Raw genomic sequence first — 26,197 nt, 5'->3', positions numbered from 1 at the left:
GTATTCTATCAGATGTCAGAAAAACTGTAACGAACACTACATAGGTGAAACGAAGCAGCCACTGCACAAAAGGCTATACCAGCACCACAGACAGGGCACCAGTGGACCTCAGTCTGCAGTTCATCTCCACCTTAAAGACACTAACCACACGTTTGAGGACAAGGAAGTTAAAATATTAGCCAGAGAAAATTAATGGTTTGAGAGGGGAGTGAAGGAAGCTTTGTATGTGAAACAGTTGAAACCCAGCCTTAACCAGGGAGGGGGTCTGAGACACGCTTTGTTCCCTGTTTACAATGGGGTACTCAGGTCAGAGCAGTTTCAGTCTTTTGTTCATTCTACAAGCGTCAAGACAGAAGTCAGACTACCAGTGCAAGAATTTTAGCTGAGGAAGCTTCTGCGATTTGAAGCGAAACGTCCTCACGTCAAGTAACCCAGTCCAGTCAAAGATTCAAGGTTCTCTACTATGGAAACCACCTGGACAACTGAAAGCCTACACAGAAACATTTAATACTAACACTTTTTGTCATACTCTACCAGGTGATTTCACTGATTAACAGCAGACGGGATGAGTTCATCAATAAAAACACCTGGTAGAGTTGGTGATTACACAGAAACCTGCACCCTCTGTACCCTTTCCGGAATCAGGTTGACACCTATGGTGTATCTGTTCTCGCCGACACCACACAGACACAGAGACAAATGAGGAAGAACATGTATGATGAGAGAATCGGGTTCATTTAACCTAAAACAGTTGATTAGAAAACATTTCTGCTGCTGCAGGAACAAAATGGTTTATTTTTCACCAGACTTCTTTCTAAATGCAACTGAAAATTAACTTCATGTCGGGTAAGTGAGGAGCGTGAAGCAGGAGTCTGAAAGCACTGTTCACTCGCACTCTTAGGCAAGTAGGCAAGCGTTATTGTCGAGCCCTGTCTCATATGGCCTTGTGGTAGCCCAACTGATGGAAATCTGCTGTAGCAACGGAGAACTTTAATCCTTGCTTCAAGTGTTTCAACATTTGGTTTTTGACAGATACAATTTTGCAAATTTTTTTTAAACAAGCAAGATGTGTTTGATCTGAATACGAATTTTGAAATTCGTTCCTACCTCAGACGTATGTCTCATCAGAGTGTGAGACACTGAAGCAGGACTGAGGACTGACTGAAGGCCACACAAAAGGAGACTTCCTCAGCGCAGGTACTCACCCCAATCAGGGAGTTCTTGGTGTTGCCGATAGTGGTGAGGGTACTTATGTTGAAGATGAGGGTGACCTGGGCCTTCTCCGCAGGCAGGGTCAGTGAGCTAAAGGCAGGGTGCTGAATGCTGGAGCAGCTGTCACCAAGTACCAGGGTCCTACCACAAGGCTCCAGGGTTAGCAGAAGGCTGGACAGGGCACAAGCCATCTCTCCTAAAACCATTCTGTAGGCTGCATCCAGAGTTGGAATGTTTTTCAGACCCAGCAGTGCTTGGTACACACTGTGAACAGCCAACACCACCTGTGGGACGGAGAGCGGGCACAAAGAGAGCGACGGTCGATCAGAAAACAGCAGCACTGCGCTCAGTCAACCAGCAACCAGCAGACACATGATCAGCGTCTCAAGGAACAGGGGTGGAAACTTCTGAATTATTGGTGCCCCTCAGGGATTGGTTCTTGTCCCACTGTTATTTTCCCTATATATAGCCCCAGTGGGAAAAAGTATGAGTAGCTTTGAGCTGAAATTTCTTCCTTATGCTGATGATTTGCAGGTGTATTCACTGGCATATGCAAGTTTGTTACTTTGCTACCTGTTACTTTTACCCACAGACGTGCACACACACACACACACGCGCACCTCTTTCTCTGGATGGAACCGCAGATCCAGCAGCTGGGAGTCAGGTGCCAGCAGTTTCTCCACAAAGGAAACAGGCAGCTTGGTGTTGATCTGGTCCACAATCTAAAAACCAAACCAAAACAGAGGTCAAAAGTAAGACCAGTGCCTATCATACCAGAGTTCAGGAACAAACAGAAGGCATGCAGCAATTTGGGTCCTGAGGACCAGGACTGGGAAACACTACACAAGCCTAAAGAACATGGCCCAACATCTTTAAAGTTGGATTTCTTGTTTCCACTGCATTTAACCATCATTTGGTAATTTCATAAAAGAAAGGCTCACGTGTGACAGTCTGTGGTCACTTTACCAGAGTCAGCAGGCCGAGCGCTGCCAGATTGTAGTCTGAACTGCAGGCCCGGCAGCAGTCCAGCTGGTCCAGGCCGTAGGAGAGGACAGAATCCATCAGCTGACCACAGGGCTCCACGCTGGCCAGGAGCACGCCCACACATTCTGTTCCTGCTGTCAGAACGGCCTCCGAGAACTGGACTTGCTTCGCCGTGGTCACACAGGCCAGGACGCGATTTAAGACCTGGAACAAACGCAGATTAGAAGTTAGGGTTAGGACAGCTCTTCATGGGTGAAACTCATTTCATGGTTTAGACAGGAGGCACACAAAACTGGATTCAGCCATCACAGCTTCACAGAGCAGACAACAGATTATATTCATTCAGGCTTTCATCTCTCTTGTGTCTTCTGCCAAAGAGGAGCTCAACTTTCACCCTCTGGGGTCCAGCGGTTTTCTCTCTATTTCACCAGACCTTCAGTAATTCTCCTTCTAAGGTTCTTTTTAGGGCACTGCCCATGTGTTGCACATCAAAATGTTCACAACAAACTCAGCTTTCAGAATGTGTCATATTTATTGAAAATATATCTTTAGTCACGTAGACGAACTGTCTGTCTGCGAAGAATGGGTTCAACAAAGTCTTTGGCTCCCAAAAGTAGAGTAAAGAATGAAGGGAATTGTATATCGATTAGGGCTTGGCAAGTTAATGCATTATTACTGCATTAACGCATTAATTAGTTAGCGCTGACAATTTTTTTTATTGCTAGTTAATGCAGGTTTTTTTTCTTTTTTTTTTTTTTGTAAGTCTGTTGCTCACAGGTTTTTGTTTTGCAAGTCTGTCGCTGACTGCTGCCGCGTTCACAGGAACCGGTGTGATGAGTCATCGACAACGGAAAAGACAAGAATTGCCGGATGGACCAACCAACATGGAGAAGGGCACGGAACTTTTACGTGGCTATTTTCTTTTTAAAGTGCTTCCAGACAGCCGACAGAACCAAAGTTATTTGAAGCCAATGCATAGTTGAATTTTCTTATCAGCGGAGTACTTTGAATCTTAAATTTCACCTAAATCATGGGTTAAAGCAATAAGTATTCATCTGACTGAAATTTCTTCCTGGCAAGAATCAATGCCAGCAATTCCCTGAAATGTGGCGGAATGGGAGCACACACTCTTTTTTCCTCAATAAATACAATACACACATTATACAACATACAAATCTATTCTAAACACAGGGATGAGATAGGCAAACTCGATTTTCAGAGGAAAATAAGCCAGGATCCAGGGGCCGCAGGCCCCAGCGGGTCCAGGGCAGAGCATTTTTGCTGTTTTAAAACATGTAAATTGCACTAAAATGATATAAAAAACTACTATAAAGCCAGGTGATCATATCTATAATTCAAAATGTAAACCCTTACTAAGACCATCTACTGTACATGTGTATTTTTGTGACCAAAATATTTTTTCATAACTAGACTTACTTGATTTTCATCATTCTCCACTTTCAGCATGGCACACTTGTCAACAAACATACATGTACATGTATAATCCAATGTTCTATGTCCACTGAACTGTCAGACCATATAAGGTTTATATTTAGTAGATGTGATCTCCACCTATAACACTGTCATCACGTGTATACATGTATATAATATACACACACACACACGTATATATAATTACAATGTTCTAGCACACGACAATAACGTCAAAATGTCTGTTTACATAATCCACTGACTGTGTGTGTGTGTGTGTGTGTGTGTGTGTGTGTGTGTGTGTGTGTGTGTGTGTGTGTGTGTGTGTGTGTGCGCGCGCTTTGTAATAACCAATGAAAATGTACATAAGTAATAGCTTCGACTGAGCTTCGATACCGTCTCGGTTTTTATGATTTGTTGGAGGGAAAACTACCGAATACTGTGTTCCCTCGTTTATCACGGGAGTTACGTTCTAAAAATAGCCCACGATAGGCGAAATCCACGAAGTAGTCAGCATTATTTTTTTACAATTATTATAGATGTTTTAAGGCTGTAAAACCCCTCACTACACACTTTATACACTTTCCTCAAACAGGCATTAACATTTTCTCACTTTTCTCTCGTGTGTAAACACTCTCAAAGTTCAAACCTTAGTAGAAAAATAAGACCAACCTGTTTTCAGGCCCAAACATTTGTTTGAGAAATAAAAATAGAAAGTTTTCCTATAAATAATTATGATGGCTTTTAGAACTAACGAATTTAATTTTAACGATCAACCTACGAGGTTGGACACATAAGAAATTATTAATAATGACTGACCAGTATTTCACAGTTCCTCTGATTGCGCCTCTTCGTCATGGCGCCGCTCCGCTCTTTTTCCACTGAGTGACACCTCGCTGCAGGTGTCTCTTTCTGAGTGAAGAACACAGTTATGGGTAGTTGTTGCGCTCTTTTTTCTTCTGGGCAAGAAGCAGAACACAATGCACGTGCTGTTTCTTCACTCACTGCCTCCGGTGTTACCGTTGTGAGACGGATGTGGAACCCGCAAAGAATCCAAGTCATTAAAAAGAAACTTCTCTCAGTGGCCACGGAGCTCTGCGGCTGCGGTTACTGAGACCATGCAGCGCTGCGGATTTTTCCGCAAGAATTCTATCCTTGCTGGAGCGCTCTGCATCAAAACAGCGAGCATAGTCTCTGGACCTGTTGCCAGATTTTGGCAGCATGCGCTGTTGAAAAAAAAAAAAAAAAAAAAGAAGCATGCAAAATTGCACTAAAAAAATCCGCGAAACTGCGAGACCGCGAAAGGTGAACCGCAATATAGCGAAGGACCACTGTATTGGAAGTTGGGTCTAGGGGTTCTCCCCCAGAAATTTTTTAAAAGAGCAAGTCAAATTTTGTATATTCTAGTGAATTTTAATGGGTATGAAGCCCTCTGAAACAAACAAAACTCACTTCAATCTGTGAAGTAAAAACACAGTATTGATTATGGGGGGTCTAGGGGTTCTCCCCCAGAATTTTTTTAAAAGAGCAAGTCCAATTTTGTATATTCTAGAGAATTTTAATGGGTATGAAGCCCTCTGAAACAAAGAAAACTCACTTCAATCTGTGAAGTAAAAACACAGTATTGATTATGGGGGGTCTAGGGGTTCTCCCCCAGAAATTTTTTAAAAGAGCAAGTCAAATTTTGCATATTCTACAGAATTTTAATGGGTATGAAGCCCTCTGAAACAAAGAAAACTCTTCAATCTGTGAAGTAAAAACACAGTATTGATTATGGGGGGTCTAGGGGATCTCCCCCAGAAATTTTTTAAAAGAGCAAGTCAAATTTTGTATATTCTAGTGAATTTTAATGGGTATGAAGCCCTCTGAAACAAACAAAACTCACTTCAATCTGTGAAGTAAAAACACAGTATTGATTATGGGGGGTCTAGGGGATCTCCCCCAGAAATGTTTTAAAAGAGCAAGTCCAATTTTGTATATTCTAGAGAATTTTAATGGGTATGAAGCCCTCTGAAACAAAGAAAACTCACTTCAATCTGTGAAGTAAAAACACAGTATTGATTATGGGGGGTCTAGGGGTTCTCCCCCAGAATTTTTTTAAAGAGCAAGTCAAATTTTGTATATTCTAGTGAATTTTAATGGGTATGAAGCCCTCTGAAACAAAGAAAACTCACTTTAATCTGTGAAGTAAAAACACAGTATTGATTATGGGGGGTCTAGGGGATCTCCCCAGAAATGTTTTAAAAGAGCAAGTCAAATTTTGTATATTCTAGAGAATTTTAATGGGTATGAAGCCCTCTGAAACAAAGAAAACTCACTTCAATCTGTGAAGTAAAAACACAGTATTGATTATGGGGGGTCTAGGGGTTCTCCCCCAGAATTTTTTTAAAAGAGCAAGTCAAATTTTGTATATTCTAGTGAATTTTAATGGGTATGAAGCCCTCTGAAACAAAGAAAACTCACTTTAATCTGTGAAGTAAAAACACAGTATTGATTATGGGGGGTCTAGGGGATCTCCCCAGAAATGTTTTAAAAGAGCAAGTCAAATTTTGTATATTCTAGAGAATTTTAATGGGTATGAAGCCCTCTGAAACAAAGAAAACTCACTTCAATCTGTGAAGTAAAAACACAGTATTGATTATTGATTATGGGGGGTCTAGGGGTTCTCCCCCAGAATTTTTTTTAAAAGAGCAAGTCCAATTTTGTGTATTCTGCTGAATTTTAATGGGTATGAAGCCCTCTGAAACAAAGAAAACTCACTTTAATCTGTGAAGTAAAAACACAGTATTGATTATGGGGGGTCTAGGGGATCTCCCCCAGAAATGTTTTAAAAGAGCAAGTCAAATTTTGTATATTCTAGTGAATTTTAATGGGTATGAAGCCCTCTGAAACAAAGAAAATTCACTTCAATCTGTGACGTAAAAACACAGTATTGATTTTGGGGGGTCTAGGGGATCTCCCCCAGAATTCTTTTAAAAGAGCAAGTCCAATTTTGTATATTCTAGTGAATTTTAATGGGTATGAAGCCCTCTGAAACAAAGAAAACTCACTTCAATCTGTGACGTAAAACACAGTATTGATTTTGGGGGGTCTAGGGGATCTCCCCCAGAATTCTTTTAAAAGAGCAAGTCCAATTTTGTATATTCTAGTGAATTTTAATGGGTATGAAGCCCTCTGAAACAAAGAAAACTCACTTCAATCTGTGACGTAAAAACACAGTATTAATTATGGGGGGTCTAGGGGATCTCCCCCAGAATTTTTTTAAAAGAGCAAGTCCAATTTTGTATATTCTAGTGAATTTTAATGGGTATGAAGCCCTCTGAAACAAAGAAAACTCACTTCAATCTGTGACGTAAAAACACAGTATTGATTTTGGGGGGTCTAGGGGATCTCCCCCAGAATTTTTTTAAAAGAGCAAGTCCAATTTTGTATATTCTAGTGAATTTTAATGGGTATGAAGCCCTCTGAAACAAACAAAACTCACTTCAATCTGTGAAGTAAAAACACAGCATTGATTATGGGGGGTCTAGGGGATCTCCCCCAGAATTCTTTTAAAAGAGCAAGTCCAATTTTGTGTATTCTGGTGAATTTTAATGGGTATGAAGCCCTCTGAAACAAAGAAAACTCACTTCAATCTGTGACGTAAAATCACAGTATTAATTATGGGGGGTCTAGGGGATCTCCCCCAGAATTCTTTTAAAAGAGCAAGTCCAATTTTGTGTATTCTGGTGAATTTTAATGGGTATGAAGCCCTCTGAAACAAAGAAAACTCACTTCAATCTGTGACGTAAAAACACAGTATTGATTTTGGGGGGTCTAGGGGATCTCCCCCAGAATTCTTTTAAAAGAGCAAGTCAAATTTTGTATATTCTAGTGAATTTTAATGGGTATGAAGCCCTCTGAAACAAAGAAAATTCACTTCAATCTGTGACGTAAAAACACAGTATTGATTATGGGGGGTCTAGGGGATCTCCCCCAGAATTCTTTTAAAAGAGCAAGTCAAATTTTGTATATTCTGGTGAATTTTAATGGATATGAAGCCCTCTGAAACAAAGAAAACTCACTTCAATCTGTGAAGTAAAAACACAGTATTGATTATGGGGAGTCTAGGGGATCTCCCCCAGAATTCTTTTAAAAGAGCAAGTCCAATTTTGTATATTCTGGTGAATTTTAATGGGTATGAAGCCCTCTGAAACAAAGAAAACTCACTTCAATCTGTGAAGTAAAAACACAGTATTGATTATGGGGGGTCTGGGGGATCTCCCCCAGAACATTTTTTAAAGCCCAAGTCAAATTTTGTGTATTCTGGTGAATTTTAACAGGTATGTAGCCCTCTGAAACAAAGAAAACTCACTTCAAACTGTGAAGTAAAAATTCTGTCTCTTCTGTAGTATTTTGATTAGTTCTAATCCGGTGAATGCACCAAATGGGTGCTGTGTCACTGACTGTACAGTCAATAAAATACAAAATTAGGGCCTAAAGCAACTGACAACATTGTTCTGCTGTGCACAAAGTAACACTGTCACCAGTTTTGAAAACGCATGCGCACTGAGAAACTCAAAACTGGCTTATTCACATTTAATCTGTAAAATGATCTTACTCATCATAAAACAAACTAGGGCTGCAACTAATGATTATTTTAGTAATGGATTATTTTTTCGATTAATCTGTTTTCTTTTTGTTCTTTTTTTTGTGTTGGTTTTTTTACTTACATGTGAGTTTTGCCATTATTTCTTGGAGTTATTATTAAAAGGCCTTTGTCACACAACATTAACGTTTGAGCTTGTAATAAAGTTATGATGTTATATTCTCGTCAAAAACATACCTGGGTTAGTGTTTTATTTTGCACATACATACGTCACCGACACACCACAAAAAGATTTCCATCAGGTTTCACCCAATTATGAGCATTTTTAGATGCCTACAGAAACTATCTGAACCACTGACAACATATTACAGCAAGAGTCCACAAAAGTATCTTAAAGGCCTGAGTAAAGTGTAATATGTGATCTTTAATAAGATATTTTCATGAAAAACGACACAAATGTGCAGTTTACTGCATTTTATTTTTTTCTTGTGTAAAAACACAGCTTAGATGTGGTTTGACCGAAACAAATTGACATTAAACTTAATAAAACAGGGATGAAGTGGAGGTTTAAGAGTCACTAGGTGTTCACAGGAAACACTTATTTCTATATTTATTCATGTTCATTCATTGTTAGTTATTTTTACCTTTTCTGTTGTGTTTTGTTTTATCAGGTTCTTTGTTTCTCTAAAATTGTACTGTAGCATTATTATTATTAGTATTACTTTTGTTGTTGTTGCTATTATTATTATTAATATATAAATAAATATTACAATTCGTAATACATTTGACTCTTTTACGACAAACACAGCCACTAATTACTATACAGTAAACTAATGCACACAAACTGCTGAGATGCAAACAGATTAATGCTAACTTTAACATTGAAAATGCCATAGACATGCTAACACATCAGCATCGGTACCGTTTTTTTAAAGTTATAAAATACATCTATCAACTGTTTCATAAGACAATAACAGGTCGGATTAACATAAAAAAGGTAAATATTACTCAGACATTTGCTCTTTAGGGTTTTAGCGGGGGAAAATTAAGATAAAGCGAAATAAAACAACGAACCATCGAAGCAGCAAGTCGGATTAAAGTTTCCAAATGACAGAAGTCCGTCGTGGTGACGGAGAATTTTAAACCATGACCTAAATGCAGCACACACAGCTGATGCCGCCAAATCATTCAACGAAACAAACTGCGACGTGAGGCATCAGCAGACTACGTTAGATGCAGCGTGTGAAAATACAGATAAAGGCAATGCGACAGCGAAATGGATTGCCACAGACTGCAGGCCGGTTAGTGTTGCGGAGGATGTCAGGCTGAGAGACATTCTGAGAATCGCAAAAAATAACCATAAAAGAGAGGACTGCAAAAGCCACAACTTTACAACGTGCACCCGCTGTTCCTCTCAGCGGGTGATGAGTGGACGCTGCTGGGTAACAATCATTTATTTTTATTTAACTGCAACTGTATAAACAAAATGCTGTTAAGTGTTTGCAGAACAAACATTATAGCACTTTCATTCATATGGCAGAACATTTAAAATAAAATTGTGCTATACACTACTTTTGAATTCATTTTTGGATTTTGAGTATAACAATGCGACTAATCATGGAAATCACAAGACTAAAATTTTTAATTGTTGCCTAGCTCTAATATCAATATAAATAAAGGATATATAAACTGACATTTCCAATTTGCTTCATGGAGGGGCACTTTTAGCACACAGCAGTCTACATACGCTACATAAAAAAACAGCACACAGCATTTACACACACTAATCATCACATTAAACAGGTACAGTATATATAATTTAAAGCAATACATTACATTGGAACAGTTTTGTCAATATAAAACCTGGAAAAAAAAAAAAAATCTATATTACGAATGATATTCATGTTGTAGGAGACCTGCGTTCACGTTTTGTGAGACCTGCATTCACATTTTGTCCTGTGCTGCAATTACCGGTTTGCGGATAAATTCACAATTTGCAGCCGATTCCCATTTTGGGGGTTAACAGTCCTCTCCAAACGCAGACTGTTGTTAGTTGTACATCTTATCTTGCTTGGACTGGGGCTGCAGAGATCCACAGTGAAGAAAATTCCTTTTCTGTGCACTGTCTTCACGCAGTCAGAAGAACTGATCACAAGTGTCACTTTATCAGTGAACAAGTCCATATCTTTGGCTTGTAGTAATCTGTTAGGCGGCTTGAAAAGCAATAACAAGTTCATAACAGGGCGCGCAATGAAAGAAAACTGCGCTGAGTAATGGCATGAAGCAGCCCGTAGCCTCAACACAAACCTCCGCTCCAACCCTTCCACCGAGTACTCAAGCCAGCCTCTGTTCAAATACCAGCCAGAGGAAAATGATCATTTTTTAAGCCCAACAATCGGACTGGGTGTTTCTTCAACAAAACCTGGTTGGGTTTGTCCTTGCCAAGGTCACCTACCACAGATCCAACAAGGGATGGCGGTCCAGTCGCAGTTGAAAATCCATGGTCACTGCATGTCCTGCCAGGCTCCACTGATCTGTACACAACACGGACCGTCAATGGTCCACACACTCCGAAACAAACCACTACAGCAAACTGGCGGCCGTCTTACCACTCGCCCACTGCCATGATTAGCTGTTTCATTTATTTCCATTCTTTCTTTTAGTACTTTGACATTTTCTTCCCTTCTATTCTCAATTACTCATCTCACCAAAACTCAATTCTAAAAATTATGATTCTTTAATCAAAGTTTATAAATCTTTTGAGAAATCATCAGCAAGCTTTTATAATATATATATATATATATATATATATATATATATATATATATATATACACACACACAAACGAGGTCTATTAGGTAATAAACCGACCCTTTTATTTTTTTTTTTTAACTATATGGATTTGAATGACGTGCGATTACACCAATCATGCTTGAACCCTCGTGCGCATGCGTGAGTTTTTTCATGCGTGTCGGTGACGTCATTTCCCTGTGGGCAGGCCTTGAGTGAGATGTGGTCCCGCCCTCTCGGCTGAATTCCTTTGTTTCACACGCTGCTCGAGACGGCGCTCGTTGCTTTATCAACAATTTTTCTGGACCTGTGAGGAATATCCGAGTGGACACTATTCGAGAAATTAAGCTGGTTTTCGGTGAAAAGTTTAACGGCTGATGAGAGATTATGGGGTGTTTCTGTCGGTGTAAGGACTTCCCACGGAGCGGGACGTCGTGCAGCGCTTCCAGGCGCCGTCGTCGGCCTGTTTCGAGCTGAAAACATCCTAATTTAAGGCTTAATTCACCCAGGACGTCGTGAGAGAACAGAGAAGATTCAGAAGAGGCCGGCATGAGGACTTTATGCGGATATTCCACTGTTTAAGGACATTTGTAATGAAAGACGGGCGCGCAAATTCGCCGAGTCGTTTCCGTGACGACTCGGCGAATCTGTGTGCGCCGCGACAGGAAAAACACCTCCGTGTTGAAAACCATTTGTAAAATTCAGGCGGCTTTTGATGGCTTTCAACAAGTGAGTAACTGATAAATTGTTTAACAGCTTGGGCATGTTCCAACTTGTCCGTTAAGGTTTCCAACTGAGGTGTTTTTCCTGTCGCGACCCCCCGCGGTCGGGTCCGGCCCGACATGCGACTCTGCCCGCACGTTCTTTCATTACAAAATGTCCGTTAACAATGGAATGTCCGAATAAACTCCTCATGCCGACTTCTTCTGAAAGTTCTCTGTTCTCTGATGACTTACTGGGTCAATAGAGCCTGAAATGTGGAAGTTTTCAACTTGAAACGGTGAGACGCTGCCGCCTCGAAGCGCAGATCGCCGTCAGGCGCCGTGGGCCGTCCTTACGGCGACACTACCAGACCAAAATCTCTCAGCCGTTAAAATTTTTACCTAAAACCAGCTGAATTTATTGGTGTCCACTCAGTTGTGCCTTACAGTTTTGAAAAAAATTTGATCAAACAAAGCAGCAGTCTGAGCCATTCCTAAACAATGGAAAAAAAAAAAAAAAAAAAAAAAAAAAAAAAATCGACGAGAGGGTGGGCCACTCCTCACTCAAAGACTGCCCACAGGCGAATGACGGAACCGACAGGCGTGGAAAAAAACTCTCGCAAGGGTTCAAGCATGTCTGATGTAATCACACGTGATTCAAATCCACACGGTTTTTGAAAAAAATAAGGTCAGATACTGACTGACACACACACGTTTTGTGCTTTGTAGACAGATGTGATGTGGCTCTTTAATGAGTCATTTCTGACTGGCCTGAAGACAATTGTCAGCCTGATATTTCAGTCAAGATGACACACGTCCATACTGATGATTCGCACTGTGGTTCTCTCTCTCACACACACACACACACACACACACAAACTTACGTCAGTGACGTAGACCTCGGTGATGGGCGGTCCTCTGACGGGGCTGAATCGCTCGCCAATGCTACGGACCACGGTACTGAACACCTTCAGCAAAGCTGCTAGTTTGGGCAGTGATACCGACGGAGGGGGGATGTCTTCATCCAGAACCTCCCCGGACACAACGTGGCTCAGATCCTACAGCAGCCAAAAGCCAAAGTTACACCTCATCCAGCTGCAGACGCCCTCAAAGATCCAAAAGCTCTGAGTCCTCACCTCTGCATACGCCTCCATGTCCTCCAGGAACTGGCCAAGCAGCGTGGTGGAAAAGGCCAGGTCAGCTACCCAGAACTGCTCGAGATTCTGTAACCAGCCTGAAACACAAAGCACAACCCACACACGCTAATGCCTGGTTCACACGACAAGATTTTTAAAACAGTCAGTAGGGTTTCAATACCTGAGACACCACACATGGCGATAAAAAAATCACAGATGTCATCGTTTTGGTGGTACAGTGTGCAGCCACGTGGTAAAGACAGCACACCGCACCAACAGATTTCACTCTCTAACATTCCCAGGTCAGACAGGAAATCTCACAAAACTTCTCAAGATCAAAACTGACCTTGGAGTAAGCAAACATGGTGGATGAGAAAGAAGCAACGGCGATAGTTTGTCGACTGTTTAAAACTGAGGAACAATGACACAAAAACAAAAGGCACTGGTTAACCCTCTAGGGTCCGAGGGTATTTGTTTGACAGTTCACTCCCCTGGCACAAATATTTTATTATTGCTGTTAACAGCTCTCCCTGCATCCCACAATCAAGTTTTATGTCTCTTTTTTCATGGACAACCTGTGCTTTCATAATATATATGCTTTGTTGTGTTTTATAAGTGTAATAAAGGTTTAATCAGAATAAGAAAGGAAAAAAGTAAAGCAGCAAATAATTTTCCACACATTTATTCAAAACAGCAAACTATAATAAACAACTGTTTTGAGACTTTATAAAAGTAATTTGAGGTCTTGTGTGAAAGACTGTACAACAAAAAGGTTTCAAACAATAAACAAATGCACATTTTGAACAACATATACAAAATGGTCTATGTGTTTTGTTGTCCACTGATATGGTAAACAGTGCTTTATGCTGAGAAAGCAACAGAGTTATCCAGTAACATTCACATGCAAACTAGTGGAGCAATCTTGATAGTTACACACTCTTTGTTTGAGCATGTGAGATTGTCATCAGAGGCTGTCCGTCTGCTCTGTCTGCTTTCACTGATCACTGTGCATAATGGCGCAGGTCGCACAGGAGACAAGTAGTATGTACCCATTGAAGCACCCAGGGGGCCATTCAAATGGGCCAACTAGTAACATATCACTCCTGAAAACAATCTTTGGCTTTTCACGTGTGGTAAATCTGCCCTATGACTGGATTTTGGAAAACCATGTGACGGTGAAACAATTCCGATTGCACACTCACACTGCGCACGTCATCACACAGCTTCTATGAGGAGTACAAAGATGACCAATGGCTGGCTCAAACGTCAGCAGAGTTACCTTTTCAGCAAAAAAGAAAGTAAGTTTCTATCTCATATCATTAAAAAGTTATTTATAATTTAGTAAAGCTTCGTCTTAGCCATCGTATACAACGGCGTAGGCCCCAGAGGATTAAAGGAGTGGAGAGCGTTCCAGCACTGGACTTTCTGGTGCGCCGTGACAGCTCCTTTGATTTTGGGTTTCCCTCCGTGCGTCCGTCACCTCACCTTCTGACTGGCTACACGTCACATTCAGCAGGCTGCATTTGTGCCCGTGGTGCACCTCACACGCTGGAATACCGGGTCAAGACAATCCAACATGTTGAATACTCAGGATTTGAGGTCTAAGCGGCCCCAACGTCCTTTGAGCAGACAAGAGCTGTGAACACACCACATCTTTAGAGCATCACGATAGTCGAGGCATCGCTAAGAGTGAGCTGGATTTTTCTCCACAATCACACAGCAGCGTACACAACATTCAATGACGTTAATGACCAACATTTTCACTAAACACTATTAGAAATATGCAAGTCTGCAATTCTCAATGAACTTATCAAGTCCTGAGTTGTACTTCCATGTGCAGTGATAATGTCGCTCCAGGTACACTCAACCGCTGTGTGCATGCACCAAAAAACTGCATTTTTCTCCTTGTACTGCAGTAATTCAGCACCAGAAAAATGCCTGGTATGTTCGGATACTCCACTATAAGGTTCAGACATGACAAGTTTATCTCAGAGCTTCTCCCACACTTTGCAGTATGCATGATGTTTCTTGTTTAAATAATATTGGAAGCACTGAGCTAGAAAGGCAGAGTGGGGAGGGGGAGGGGCCAGGTCACATGACTGCAAAGCTTCTACTACAGTGAAGAAGGGTTCATCACCAAGGCTCTCTGCTTCATCATCTGTCACTGCATCATCCAGCATCCTTCTGTTAGCCATGGAAAAAACTGCTATTGTTTTTACAACCCCGATTCCAATGAAGTTGGGACGTTGTGTAAAATGTAAATAAAAACCGAATACAATGATTTTCAAATCCTCTTCAACTTATATTAAAATTGAAAACACCACAAAGACAAGATATTTAATGTTCAAACTGATAAACTATTGTTTTTGTGCAAATATTTGGTCATTTTAAAATGGCTGCCAGCAACACGCTTCAAAAAAGCTGGGACAGGGGAAACAAAAGACTGGTTAAGTTGATGAATACTCAAAGAACCTGTCTGTAAACAGGTGAGTGTCATGATTGGGTATAAAAGGAGCATCACCAAAAGGCTCAGCTGTTCACAAGCAAAGATGGGGTGAGGATCACCGCTTTGTGAACAACGGCATGAAAAAAATAGTCCAACAGTTTAAGAACAATGTTTCTCAACGTTCAAATACAAGGAATTTAGGGATTCCATCATCTACAGTCCATAATATAATCAGAAGATTCAGAGAATCTGGAGAACTTTCTACATGTAAGCAGCAAGGCTGAAACCCAACACTGAATGCCCGTGACCTTCGATCCCTCAGGCGGCACTGCATTAAAAACCAACATCGTTGTGTAAAGGATCTTACTGCGTGGGCTCAGGAACACTTCAGAAAACCAGTGACAGTTAACACAGTTCGTCGCTACATCAACAACAGCAAGTTAAAACTCCACTTCAGAAAACCATTGACAGTTAACGCAGTTCGTCGCTACATCAGCAAGTGCAAGTTAAAACTCTGCCATGCAAAGTGAAAGCCAAACATCAACAACATCCAGAAACGCATCACATTACACGCATTACACATCTGTGATGGTATGGAGGTGTGTTAGTGCCCATTGCATGGACAACTTACACATCTGTGATGGCACCATCAATGCTGAAAGGTACATCCAGGTTTTGGAGCAACACATGCTGCCATCTAAGCAACGTCTTTTAAAGGGACGTCCCTGCTTATTTCAGCAAGACAATGCCAAGCCACATTCTGCACGTGTTACAACAGCGTGGCTTCTTAGTAAAAGAGTGCGGGTACTAGACTGGCCTGCCTGCAGTCCAGACCTGTGGCCCACTGAAAACGTGTGGCCCCGGACTGTTGAACAACTGAAGTCGTACATCAAGCAAGAATGGCAAAGAATTCCACCTACAAAGCTTCAACAATTAGTGTCCTCAGTTCCCAAACGCTTATTGAGTGTTGTAAGAAGGAAAGGTGATGTAACACAGTGGTAAACATACCACTGTCTCAGCTTTTTTGAAACCTGTTGCAGGCATCCATTTCAAAATGAGCAAATATTTGCACAAAAAAAAAAATAATAATAATAATAATAAAGTTTATCAGTCTGATCATTAAATATCTTGTCTGTGGTGTATTCAATTGAATACAGGCTGAAGAGGATTTGAAAATCATTGTATTCTGTTTTTTACATTTTACACAACGTCCCAACTTCATTGGAATTGCTGTTGTACTTACAAATTATAAATGTACACACACACACACACACACACACTAATGTTTTGGGCATAGCATGTACTAAACCAATCAGACATCACTGCTGATTGCCATACTTTGAATTCTTTAGATGAATTTGGTGAGTTCATCTCGAACTTGTCGACTAGTGGAAATTGTGGATGCATTAGGATTCCAGCAATACATTCAGGATTCAATGCACATTAGTAGAAATACCCTGGATTTAGTCCTCGATCGAGGTATCGCTGTCACAAATATTGACATCATGCCTCTTACATCAGTGGTCTCTGATGACTCAGTTATTAGTTTACAGTCTCGACGCGTTTACTGGAACAACAACGTTATTTATCACTGCAGCGACATAACTCTTCAACTACAACTGAACTTGGAGCCAGACTGCCTGATATCTTAGTGTCACTTTTGGAAAATGACCATTCAGCCGACAGTCTTGTGGAGAGTTTATACTCAGCACTCAAAACTACAATCAACATGATCACTCCACCCCTAGTAACCGCCCCCCAAAAAAAAACTCAACCTAGGCTCACGTGTCATACATCACACTGACAAAGTGAGGGACCTTGGGGAAATTTTTGACCCTACATTGTCCTTTGACCTCCACATTAGAGATATTACGATGACTGCTTTCTTCCACCTGTGAAATATAGCAAAGATTCGTCCAAATCCTGTCTATGGCTGATGCTGAGACCCTGATCCATGCGTTTCTCTCTTCGAGACTGGACTACTGCAATATTCCCTTTTGTGGTTTACTGCAGTCCAGCATTAGGGCTCTCCAATTGGTTCAAAATGCTGCTGCCAGACTTTTGACAGGAAGCAGAAAATTCGACCACATTACACCCATTTTAGCGTCTCTTCACTGGCTTCCTGTCCCAGTGAGATCAGATTTTAAAGGTACTGTTACTAACCTATAAATTTATTAATGGACTAGCACCTCCCTATTTAGCTGACCTAAATAATTTTGATAATTCCATTGCACTTGTTGTAATGACAATAAAATCTATCTATCGAGCTATCTATTTACCTAGACAAACCCTATGTACCAGCCCGGGCTGTGTTCTCAGGGTGCAGGACTACTTTGTGTCCCTAGTAGGGATGGGTATTGATAAGATTTTATCAATATCGATGCCATTATCGATTCCGCTTATCGATACCGCTTACGAATTTTCTGTGTTGTAAAAGTAGACTTTACAGGTTTTCTATGTCAACAACATTTTAAATTGGTCACTGGATCCTTGATCTCTGGACATAAATAAAAATTAATAAAACCTGTAGTTTTTGTCAAAAGCATTTCCTTTCAGACATTCTGGCATGAATGTCTCTCCGTACCTCCAAGCTGAGCCCGGTGCTGCACGTCAGCGCAGGATGTCTCGTTTTGGGAGGAAAATTTTTTTTTGATCGATTGCAGTTTGTTTGTATTACAACATTTGGAAAGAGGTGTCATTTGATTTAAATGGTGTTTCACTTAGAATGATAGAGTCCAGCTGATATTAATAACTTCAAACTTGACTCGTTTGGAGCTGTGTGAACAGAACGGAGGATGATTCTCGTCTTTCTCCCAACAAGACAGGAGTCCCAGTTAGTGACTTTAATATGCACAAAAGTGACTCACAACTGACGTATTCAGAGATGAAAGTGGTGAAAAACAAAAAAAAGCTGAAAACCAAAATTACCCCCAACACAACCCCTATGAAAATGTCTGAATTCTAGAAGCTCTGAAATGCAATCTGGGACTATTCCAGACAAACTGCAGTGAATGCAGCATTCATTTAGGTGAGGAAAGTAAGTATTTGAACACCCTGTGATTTTGCAAGTTCTCCCACTTAGAAATCATGGAGGGGTCTGAAATTTTCATCTTAGGTGCATGTCCACTGTGAGAGACAATCTAAAAAAAAAATCCGAAAATCACAATGTATGATTTTTTTAAAATAATTTATTTGTATATTACTGCTGCAAATAAGTATTTGAACAACTGTGAAAATCAATGTTAATATTTGGTACAGTAGCCTTTGTTTGCAATTACAGAGGTCAAACGTTTCCTGTAGTTCTTGACCAAGTTTTCACACACTGCAGCAGGGATTTTGGTCCACTCCTCCATACAGATCTTCTCTAGATCTTTCAGGTTTGGAGTTTCAGCTCCCTCCAAAGATTTTCTATTGCGTTCAGGTCTGGAGACTGGACAGGCCCCTCCAGGACCTTGAAATGCTTCTTACGGAGCCCCTCCTTAGTTGTCCTGGCTGTGTGTTTGGGGTCATTGTCCTGCTGCAAGACACAGCCATGACCCATCTTCAATGCTCTTACTGAGGGAAGGAGGTTTGCCAAAATCTCGCAATACATGACCCTATCCATCCTCCCTTCAATACGGTGCAGTCGTCCTGTCCCCTTTGCAGAAGAGCACCCCCAGAGTATGATGTTTCCACCCCCATGCTTCACGGTTGGGATGGTTTTCTTGGGGTTGTTCTCATCCTCTAAACATGGTAAGTGGAGTTGATTCCAAAAAGCTCTATTCTGGTCTCATCTGACCACATGACCTTCTCCCATGCCTCCTCTGGTTCATCCAGATGGTCACTGGTGAACTTCAAACGGGCCTGGACATGTGCTGGCTTGAGCAGGGGGATCTTGCTGCCCTGCAGGATTTTAAACCATGACATCATCATGTGTTACTAATGTAATCTTTGTGACTGTTGTCCCCAGCTCTCTTCAGGTCATTGACCAGGTCCTCCTGTGTAGTTCTGAGCTTTCTCAGAATCATCCTTACCCCACGAAGGGAGATCTTGCATGGAATCCCAGACCGAGGGAGACTGACAGTCATCTTGTGTTTCTTCCACTTTCTAATAAATAATCATAACAGTTGTCTTCTACCAAGCTGCTTGCCTGTTGTCCTGTAGTCCATCCCAGCCTTGTGCAGGTCTACAGTGTGTGATTGATTGAGTGTGTGAACAGGTGTCTTTTATACAGGTAACAAGTTCAAACAGGTGCAATTAATACAGGTAAAGAGTGCAGAATAAGAGGGCTTCTTAAAGAAAAATTAACAGGTCTGTGAGAGACACAATTCTTGCTGATTTGCAGGTGTTCAAATACTTATTTGCAGCAGTAACATACAAACAAATTATTAAAAAAAATAATCATACATTGTGATTTCTGGATTTTATTTTTTAGAATATGTCTCTCACAGTGGACATGCACCTAAGATGAAAATTTCAGACCCCTCCATGATTTCTAAGTGGGAGAACTTGCAAAACCGTAGGGTGTTCAAATACTTATTTTCCTCACTGTAGATGAGAGAAAAAAAACAACTTTCCTTATTCAAATTCATTCCAGTAGTATTCTGCTCTTAAGAAATTAATAAACTGAAAATATGGATTGACCAAAAGAAATTGTCATGAAACTTCAATAAAACAGTGATGAAGTGGAGGTGTAAGAGTCACTAGGTGTTCTCAGGAAAGACTTATTTATTCCTGTTTATTTATTTATTTATTGATGTATGTTTTCTGTTTTGTTTTTAATCAGGTTTTTTGTCTCTCTCTAAAATTGTATTGTAGCATTATTAGTTATTGTTGTTGTTGCCATTATTAATAAATGAATGAAAATAAATTTAATAAAATTACAATTTGACTCTCACGACAAACGCTGAGCCATTAATACAGAAAACAAATGCACACAAACGTGCTGAGATGCGAAGAGCTTAATGCTAACTTTAACATTGAAAAACGCCACAGACATGCTAACGTGTGACCATCGGTCCCGTTTTAAGTTATAAAATACATCAACTGTTTCAGAAGACCATAACAGGTCTGTTTAATATAAAAAAAGGTCAATATTACTCAGACATATGCTCTTTAGGGTTTTAACAGGGAAAAATGAAGATAAAGCGAAATAAAACAATGAATCCACAAAGCAACAGATCGAAGCAGTGCTTCGAGCTGTGAATCACTGCTTTGATTGGTTCAATGTTCAAAGCAAAGCCGCGCTGCAGAAACGGTTGATTACAGACCTGCTGCAGGTTTTGTAATCAATGTGGAGAAATGATCATTTTCCTGACAAACACCCACAAAAACAACGGCCACTCTGAAGGACCAATAAGGGAATCGTTAAGCAAAAAGATTATTGATGTCGGTGGATCGAATCATTTCTTAACGATACTCGAAAGGAACCAGTTCTCGATACCCATCCCTAGTCCCTCGGGTGAATAAGAAGTCTGCGGGTCACAGAGCTTTCTCTTATCGTGCCCCTGCTCTGTGGAATGATCTCCCTGCATCAATAAAACAGTCAGATTCTGTTGAGAATTTGAAGTCCAGACTTAAGACACGTGTATTTGCCCTCTCCTATGGCGAGTATGCTGGCATCGTATGGCACTATGCTCCCCATCCTTTTAAAGTGATTTTAACTGCAATGCAACAGGTCTCAACTTCAACTTTATCTAAATTCTGGGTCTGTTAGCAAAGCTTAGGGCTCGCAGCCGGCGATCACCTGAGTAATGTCTCTGTTTTCCTGTTGCTTACTGCTGATGAATTATACCTTAGGAGTATTTTTTTTTCCCGGTGAACTGACTGTGCTATTTTTCTCTCCATCCATGGTATGAACGACGTCCAGAAGGCCGACGTCCCCAAGGTTTTGTATCTCACTGATCATGATATACAAAGCCTAACGCAGGTGCTGCATGCTGCATTCGGGGTGACCCTGTCGCAGGCCCACTGACGGCGTGAGGAATGTCAGATAACCCCTGCCTGTGGTGCTGACGCCTGTGGACTTCTCATCTTCTTTATATTATGTTGTTTGATTTCCTGTTTTCCGTTTCTTCAGCTTTGTAAAACTTTGTAAGAAACTCTTGCAAAACTGTTGGAAAGGCCTAAGAAGTGGGTCACCCCCCTGAGTCTGGTTTGCTTGAAGTTTCTTCCTTACCACTGTCGCCTGTGTGCTTGCTCGAGGGGTTGGTAATATTAGACCTGACTTCGGTAAGGTGCCTTGAGGCAGCTCTTGTTGCGATTTGGTGCTACAGAAATGCAAATAAATTAAATGAAATTAAAATTGACTTTAATTCCGAAGCAGTAGGTGTAGTATAACACACCCACTCCGTGTGTTTTATAAGTCATTTATGATTCTTCTGCAGGAAGTCATTATTTTGTCCGTGCAGCAACCAACCTTTCACGGTATCACCATATAAATTTTTTTTTTCTAAAATACTCTTTGATACAGACTTCATGACACTATTATCTGGACTCATGAAGCATCATCTCACACCTCAGAAGCACTGACTAACTGAAGAACAATCCTGAACCAAGTGATGCTGAGATCTGGCCTCACGTGACAACACCATTCTGTCAGGTTTTGTCTTCCAGCGTGGTGTTTTAGGATGCAGAGCCCTGCACCCTGTGTCAGTAAGAGCTCCGGCTCACCTGAGACTTGCAGAGTGAGCGCCTGTTTCTGTGTGTGGTCAATGTGCCAGCCCACCAGGATGTCCACGGTGTCCTGCAGGAAAATCAGCAAAGTTAACAGCAAGCAGTAAAATGCTCCTCACATTCCTACAGACCGCCCAAGACCACTACAGGAGATGGAATCCAGATCCAAAACCTGCTCATCAAAAAGCTAAACCACAAAAACATGAAGCAGTTTTTGCAGCTGTCAACCACGGGATTGCTCTGCTAAATTACACAAGCAAAAACAGACACCTCTCCTTGAGCAGGTCAAATGTCACACCCCCAATTTTTAAACCTCAACTTCATTTTTATCAGCTTGGGACTCCGACAAGGGCAGTCATATCTCCTCCACTCTCCCTTATCTCTGCTTTCTGCTTTAACCTTCAAGTCCCTACTTCACCAGATTGTGAATTCCTTATATTATATTGGATACTGGATCTATTGGACTACTACTGGATTTACCATGGAATTGATCAGCTGGTCTCTGAACGCTATTGACACCATTTTTCTACAAGAAGGTCAGGACCGGGAGATCCTACCTGCCCAGATGGAACGTATCCTGCGGGCTATGTTCTCGACTCCTGGGGGTCTTGGCGTGTGGCATGCTTGGCGCCTTTCTCTGTTGAGGATGTCGAGGATTTATTCATTTTTGGTCTTATGGTAGGAGGGCTGGTACTTTTTGGCTTATGTGCTGCCCTGATCTACTGGAAAATTGGAAAGACAGCAGCATCAAGAACCACGGGCCCTCGCTTGTCCGTCATGATTAACGAGGTTGGCAAGGCAGTGCATTCTCAGACTGCGATGACTGTTGAACTCAGACGCAAATTGGATAACATCTTGGAGCAGATGCATGCCTTGCAGTTGAAGTTGAAGGTTTCGGAGGCCGGTGAATATTCTTAATTCATAATTGGGAATATTCTTAATCCATAATTGGGATTTGGTTGTTCAAGTGGAACTGTTAAAAAGTGTTTTTCACTGCTCAAACCACAACACTCCAGGCTTATCAAGCCTGAAGGACGAATTGCCCACTGTTTACCTCCAGAGGAATTTATTCAGGCCTTGGTGAGATTACTCGGCTCCTTCTTATCTCAACCCACAAAGACAATAAACTGACAGACTTATACATGGACAAAGACTGAAGCATGCTCCATTTTTCCCTTCACCTCCCTTCCTGCTCCCCCATCACACACCCCATCACAGCCACCGCTCACGCCACCCCTTTCCCCTGCGGGGGCTGTGTGGTTTTTGGCTGTGGCAGGTCCCCGTTCACCCCAAGATGGCAGCGGCAGGACTCCAGTTGCAGCGGCTACCACACACTCACATCGCCTCAATTTGGAAAATGGACTGTTTCAAGTTTAGTGCACATAAACAATGTCAAATGTATATGTGTTGTCTTAATTCTGATGTGTGCCATTATTACGGTAAACAAGTAATAATTGTGGATTAATTGCTGTTTGTCTGTGGAATGTAAGTGTGGAAATGTCGTTGTAATGACGATAAAAAAAAAAGCTATCCATCCATCCATTATCAATAACTATAAATTTAACCAACAACCAGAAGACGTCACTCTGCCTTCACCCAGACTGACAGTCATAATTTCGCATGGCTCAGCATTGGTACAAACTAGACTGTCGATTTTCGCCTCACCTACCTGGCAGCACAGTGACCTTGTCTCATCACTGTAAGATTCCGACACTGACTGAAAATGAACAGCAGCTGTTCACTTTGCCTCTGTCTCTTGTAGCTTAATGTGACAAAGGGGTGATGGGGGGACCCAGTCATATTTGACAGTATTAATAATGCCCTCTGCTGGACAAAATAATGACAACATTCCCAGCAGTAAAACTGTTTTTCTGCATTGGTTATTCTGTAAAATAAAAGTTTTTCTCCCTCATCTTCAACCGCTTATCCAGGATCGGGTCGTGGGGCAACAGCTCCAGCAGGGGACCCCAGACTTCCCTTTCCTGTGCCACACTGACCACCTCTGACTGGGGGATCCTGAGGCGTTCCCAGGCCAGTGTGGCGATATAATCTCTCCACCTTGTCCTGGGTCTTACCCGGGGTCTCCTCCCAGATGGACGTGCGTGGAACACCTCCCTTTGGAGACATCCAGGGGGGCATCCTTAACAGATGCCTGAACCACCTCAGCTGGCTCCTTTCAACGTGAAGGAGCAGCAGCTATACTCCAACCTCCCCACGGATGACCGAACTTCTCACCCTGTCTCTAAGAGGGACACCAGCCACCCTCCTAATGAAGCCCATTTCATCCGCTTGTACTCTCGATCTAGTTCTTTCGGTCACGACCCAACACTCACGGCCATAGGTGAGAGTACTGACCAGTAGATCGAGCACTTTGCCTTTTGGCTCAGCTCCCTGTTCGCCACAACAGTACGGTAGAGCGAATGCAACACCACCCCTGCTGTGCTGATTCTCCAGCTAATCTCACGTTCCATTGTCCCCTCACTCATGAACAAGACCCCGAGGTACTTGAACTCCTTCACTTGTGGCAAGACCGCATTCCCTACCCGGAATGGACAATCCATCGGTTTCCTGCTGAGAACCATGGTCTCAGATTTAGAGGTGCTGATCATCATCCCAGCCGTTTCACACTCGGCTGTGAACCGATCCAGTGAGTGTTGGAGGTCACCGGCCAATGAAGCCAACAGGACCACATCATCTGCAAAAACCAGTGATGAGACCCTGAGCCCACCAAACCGGAAACCCTCCTCCCACCGACTATGTCTCAATATCCTGTCCACGAAAATCACAAACAGGACTGGTGACAAGGCACAGCCCTGCCAGAGGCCAACGCCCACCGGAAATGAGTCTGACTTACTGCCGAGCACCTGAACACAGCTCTCACTTTGTGAGAACAGAGATTGGATGGCCCTGAGAAAGGACCCCCTCATAAAAGTTTTTATATATGGATTTTCTTTTCACTTACAAACTCTGTCACTCACAGACATCAACCTGTCCAGGGACTACAGGTGGAAATTAGTATTTTTGCTATAACCTGGCACAATGCATCTTTCCTGTTTTTTAGGTCAAAGTACTATTGTGCACTGTCCCTGAGAAATAAAATCATACCATACCATATATTGGTTAAAATAACGCATATACCGATGAGTTTAAGAAAGCCTATGGGTGACATTATCAACCAACCAATAGCTCTGTCCAACTCCACAAATGTTAACAATAGTACAAGTTGTTTCAAAGAATGAGATTTTTGTTATAAATTTTATGAAGATAAAGAGGACTTGTACTGTGTATACAGTTGTGCAAAGGTTTGGGCACCCCTGATAACTTCCATGATTTTCTTTAATAAATCATTGGTTGTCTGGATAAGAAATTTCAAACACACTGATATTTGAGAAGTGAAATGAAGTTTCTAGGATTTACATAAAGTGTGCAATAATTATTTAAGCAAAATTAGGCAGGTGCATAAATTTTGGCACCCTTGTCATTTTATTGATTTGAATACATTTAGCACTAATTACTGGAACACAAAATTGCTCACTGACCCATTTGCAAATGTTTCCCCTCTTTGCATCTCTTCTAATGAGTGTCAACATGGGAGCCTCTCAAATGACCTGAAAACAAAGATTTTTCAACATCATGGTTTAGGGGAAGGATACAAAAAGCTATCTCAGAAATTTCAGCTGTCAGTTTCCACTGTGAGGAACATAGTGAGGAAATGGAAGACCACAGGCACAGTACTAGTTAAGGCCCGAAGTGGCAGGCCAAGAAAAATCTCAGATAAACTGAAGTGAAGGATGGTGAGAACAGTCATAGTCAACCCACAGACCTGCTCCAAAGACCAACAACATGATCTTGCTGCAGACAGTGTCTCTGTGCATCGTTCAACTGTACAGCGCACTTTGCACAAAGAGATGCTGTATGATGCTATAATGCAGAGGAAGCCTTTCCTGTGAACACATCACAAACAGTCGCTTGAGGTATGCTAAAGCACATTTGGACAAGCCAGCTTCATTTTGGAATAAGGTGCTGTGGACTGATGAAACTAAAATTGAGTTATTTGGACATAACAAGGGGCGGTATGCATGGCTGAAAAAGAACAGCATTCCAAGAAAAACACTTGCGACCTACAGTAAAATTTGGAGGTGGTTCCATCATGCTGTGGGGCCGTGTGGCCAGTGCAGGTACTGGGAATCTTGTTCAAGTTGAGGGTCACATGGATTCCAATCAACATCAGCAGATTCTTGAGAACAATGTTCAT

At 41.6% G+C, this 26,197-nt stretch overlaps 1 protein-coding gene across 1 annotated transcript in view; it reads right to left on the bottom strand.

Moving 5' to 3' along the window:
- LOC117528785 (serine/threonine-protein kinase SMG1-like) overlaps positions 1-26,197 on the bottom strand; it is a 163,229-nt gene that overhangs the window by 48,085 nt on the left and 88,947 nt on the right. The window contains exons 8-13 of the mRNA XM_034191410.1: positions 21,940-22,012; positions 12,843-12,940; positions 12,591-12,764; positions 2,179-2,400; positions 1,833-1,934; positions 1,206-1,496 (exon numbers count right to left, since the gene is read on the bottom strand). Coding sequence (XP_034047301.1) covers positions 1,206-1,496; positions 1,833-1,934; positions 2,179-2,400; positions 12,591-12,764; positions 12,843-12,940; positions 21,940-22,012 — 960 coding nt within the window. The remainder of the gene's footprint in view (positions 1-1,205; positions 1,497-1,832; positions 1,935-2,178; positions 2,401-12,590; positions 12,765-12,842; positions 12,941-21,939; positions 22,013-26,197) is intronic.

The sequence above is a fragment of the Thalassophryne amazonica genome, chromosome 16 (assembly GCF_902500255.1).
Source record: "Thalassophryne amazonica chromosome 16, fThaAma1.1, whole genome shotgun sequence".
Classification (NCBI taxonomy): Eukaryota; Metazoa; Chordata; class Actinopteri; order Batrachoidiformes; family Batrachoididae; genus Thalassophryne; species Thalassophryne amazonica.
The sequence above is the reverse complement of the archived record's forward strand: the minus strand, read 5'-3'. Positions and strand labels throughout refer to the sequence as shown.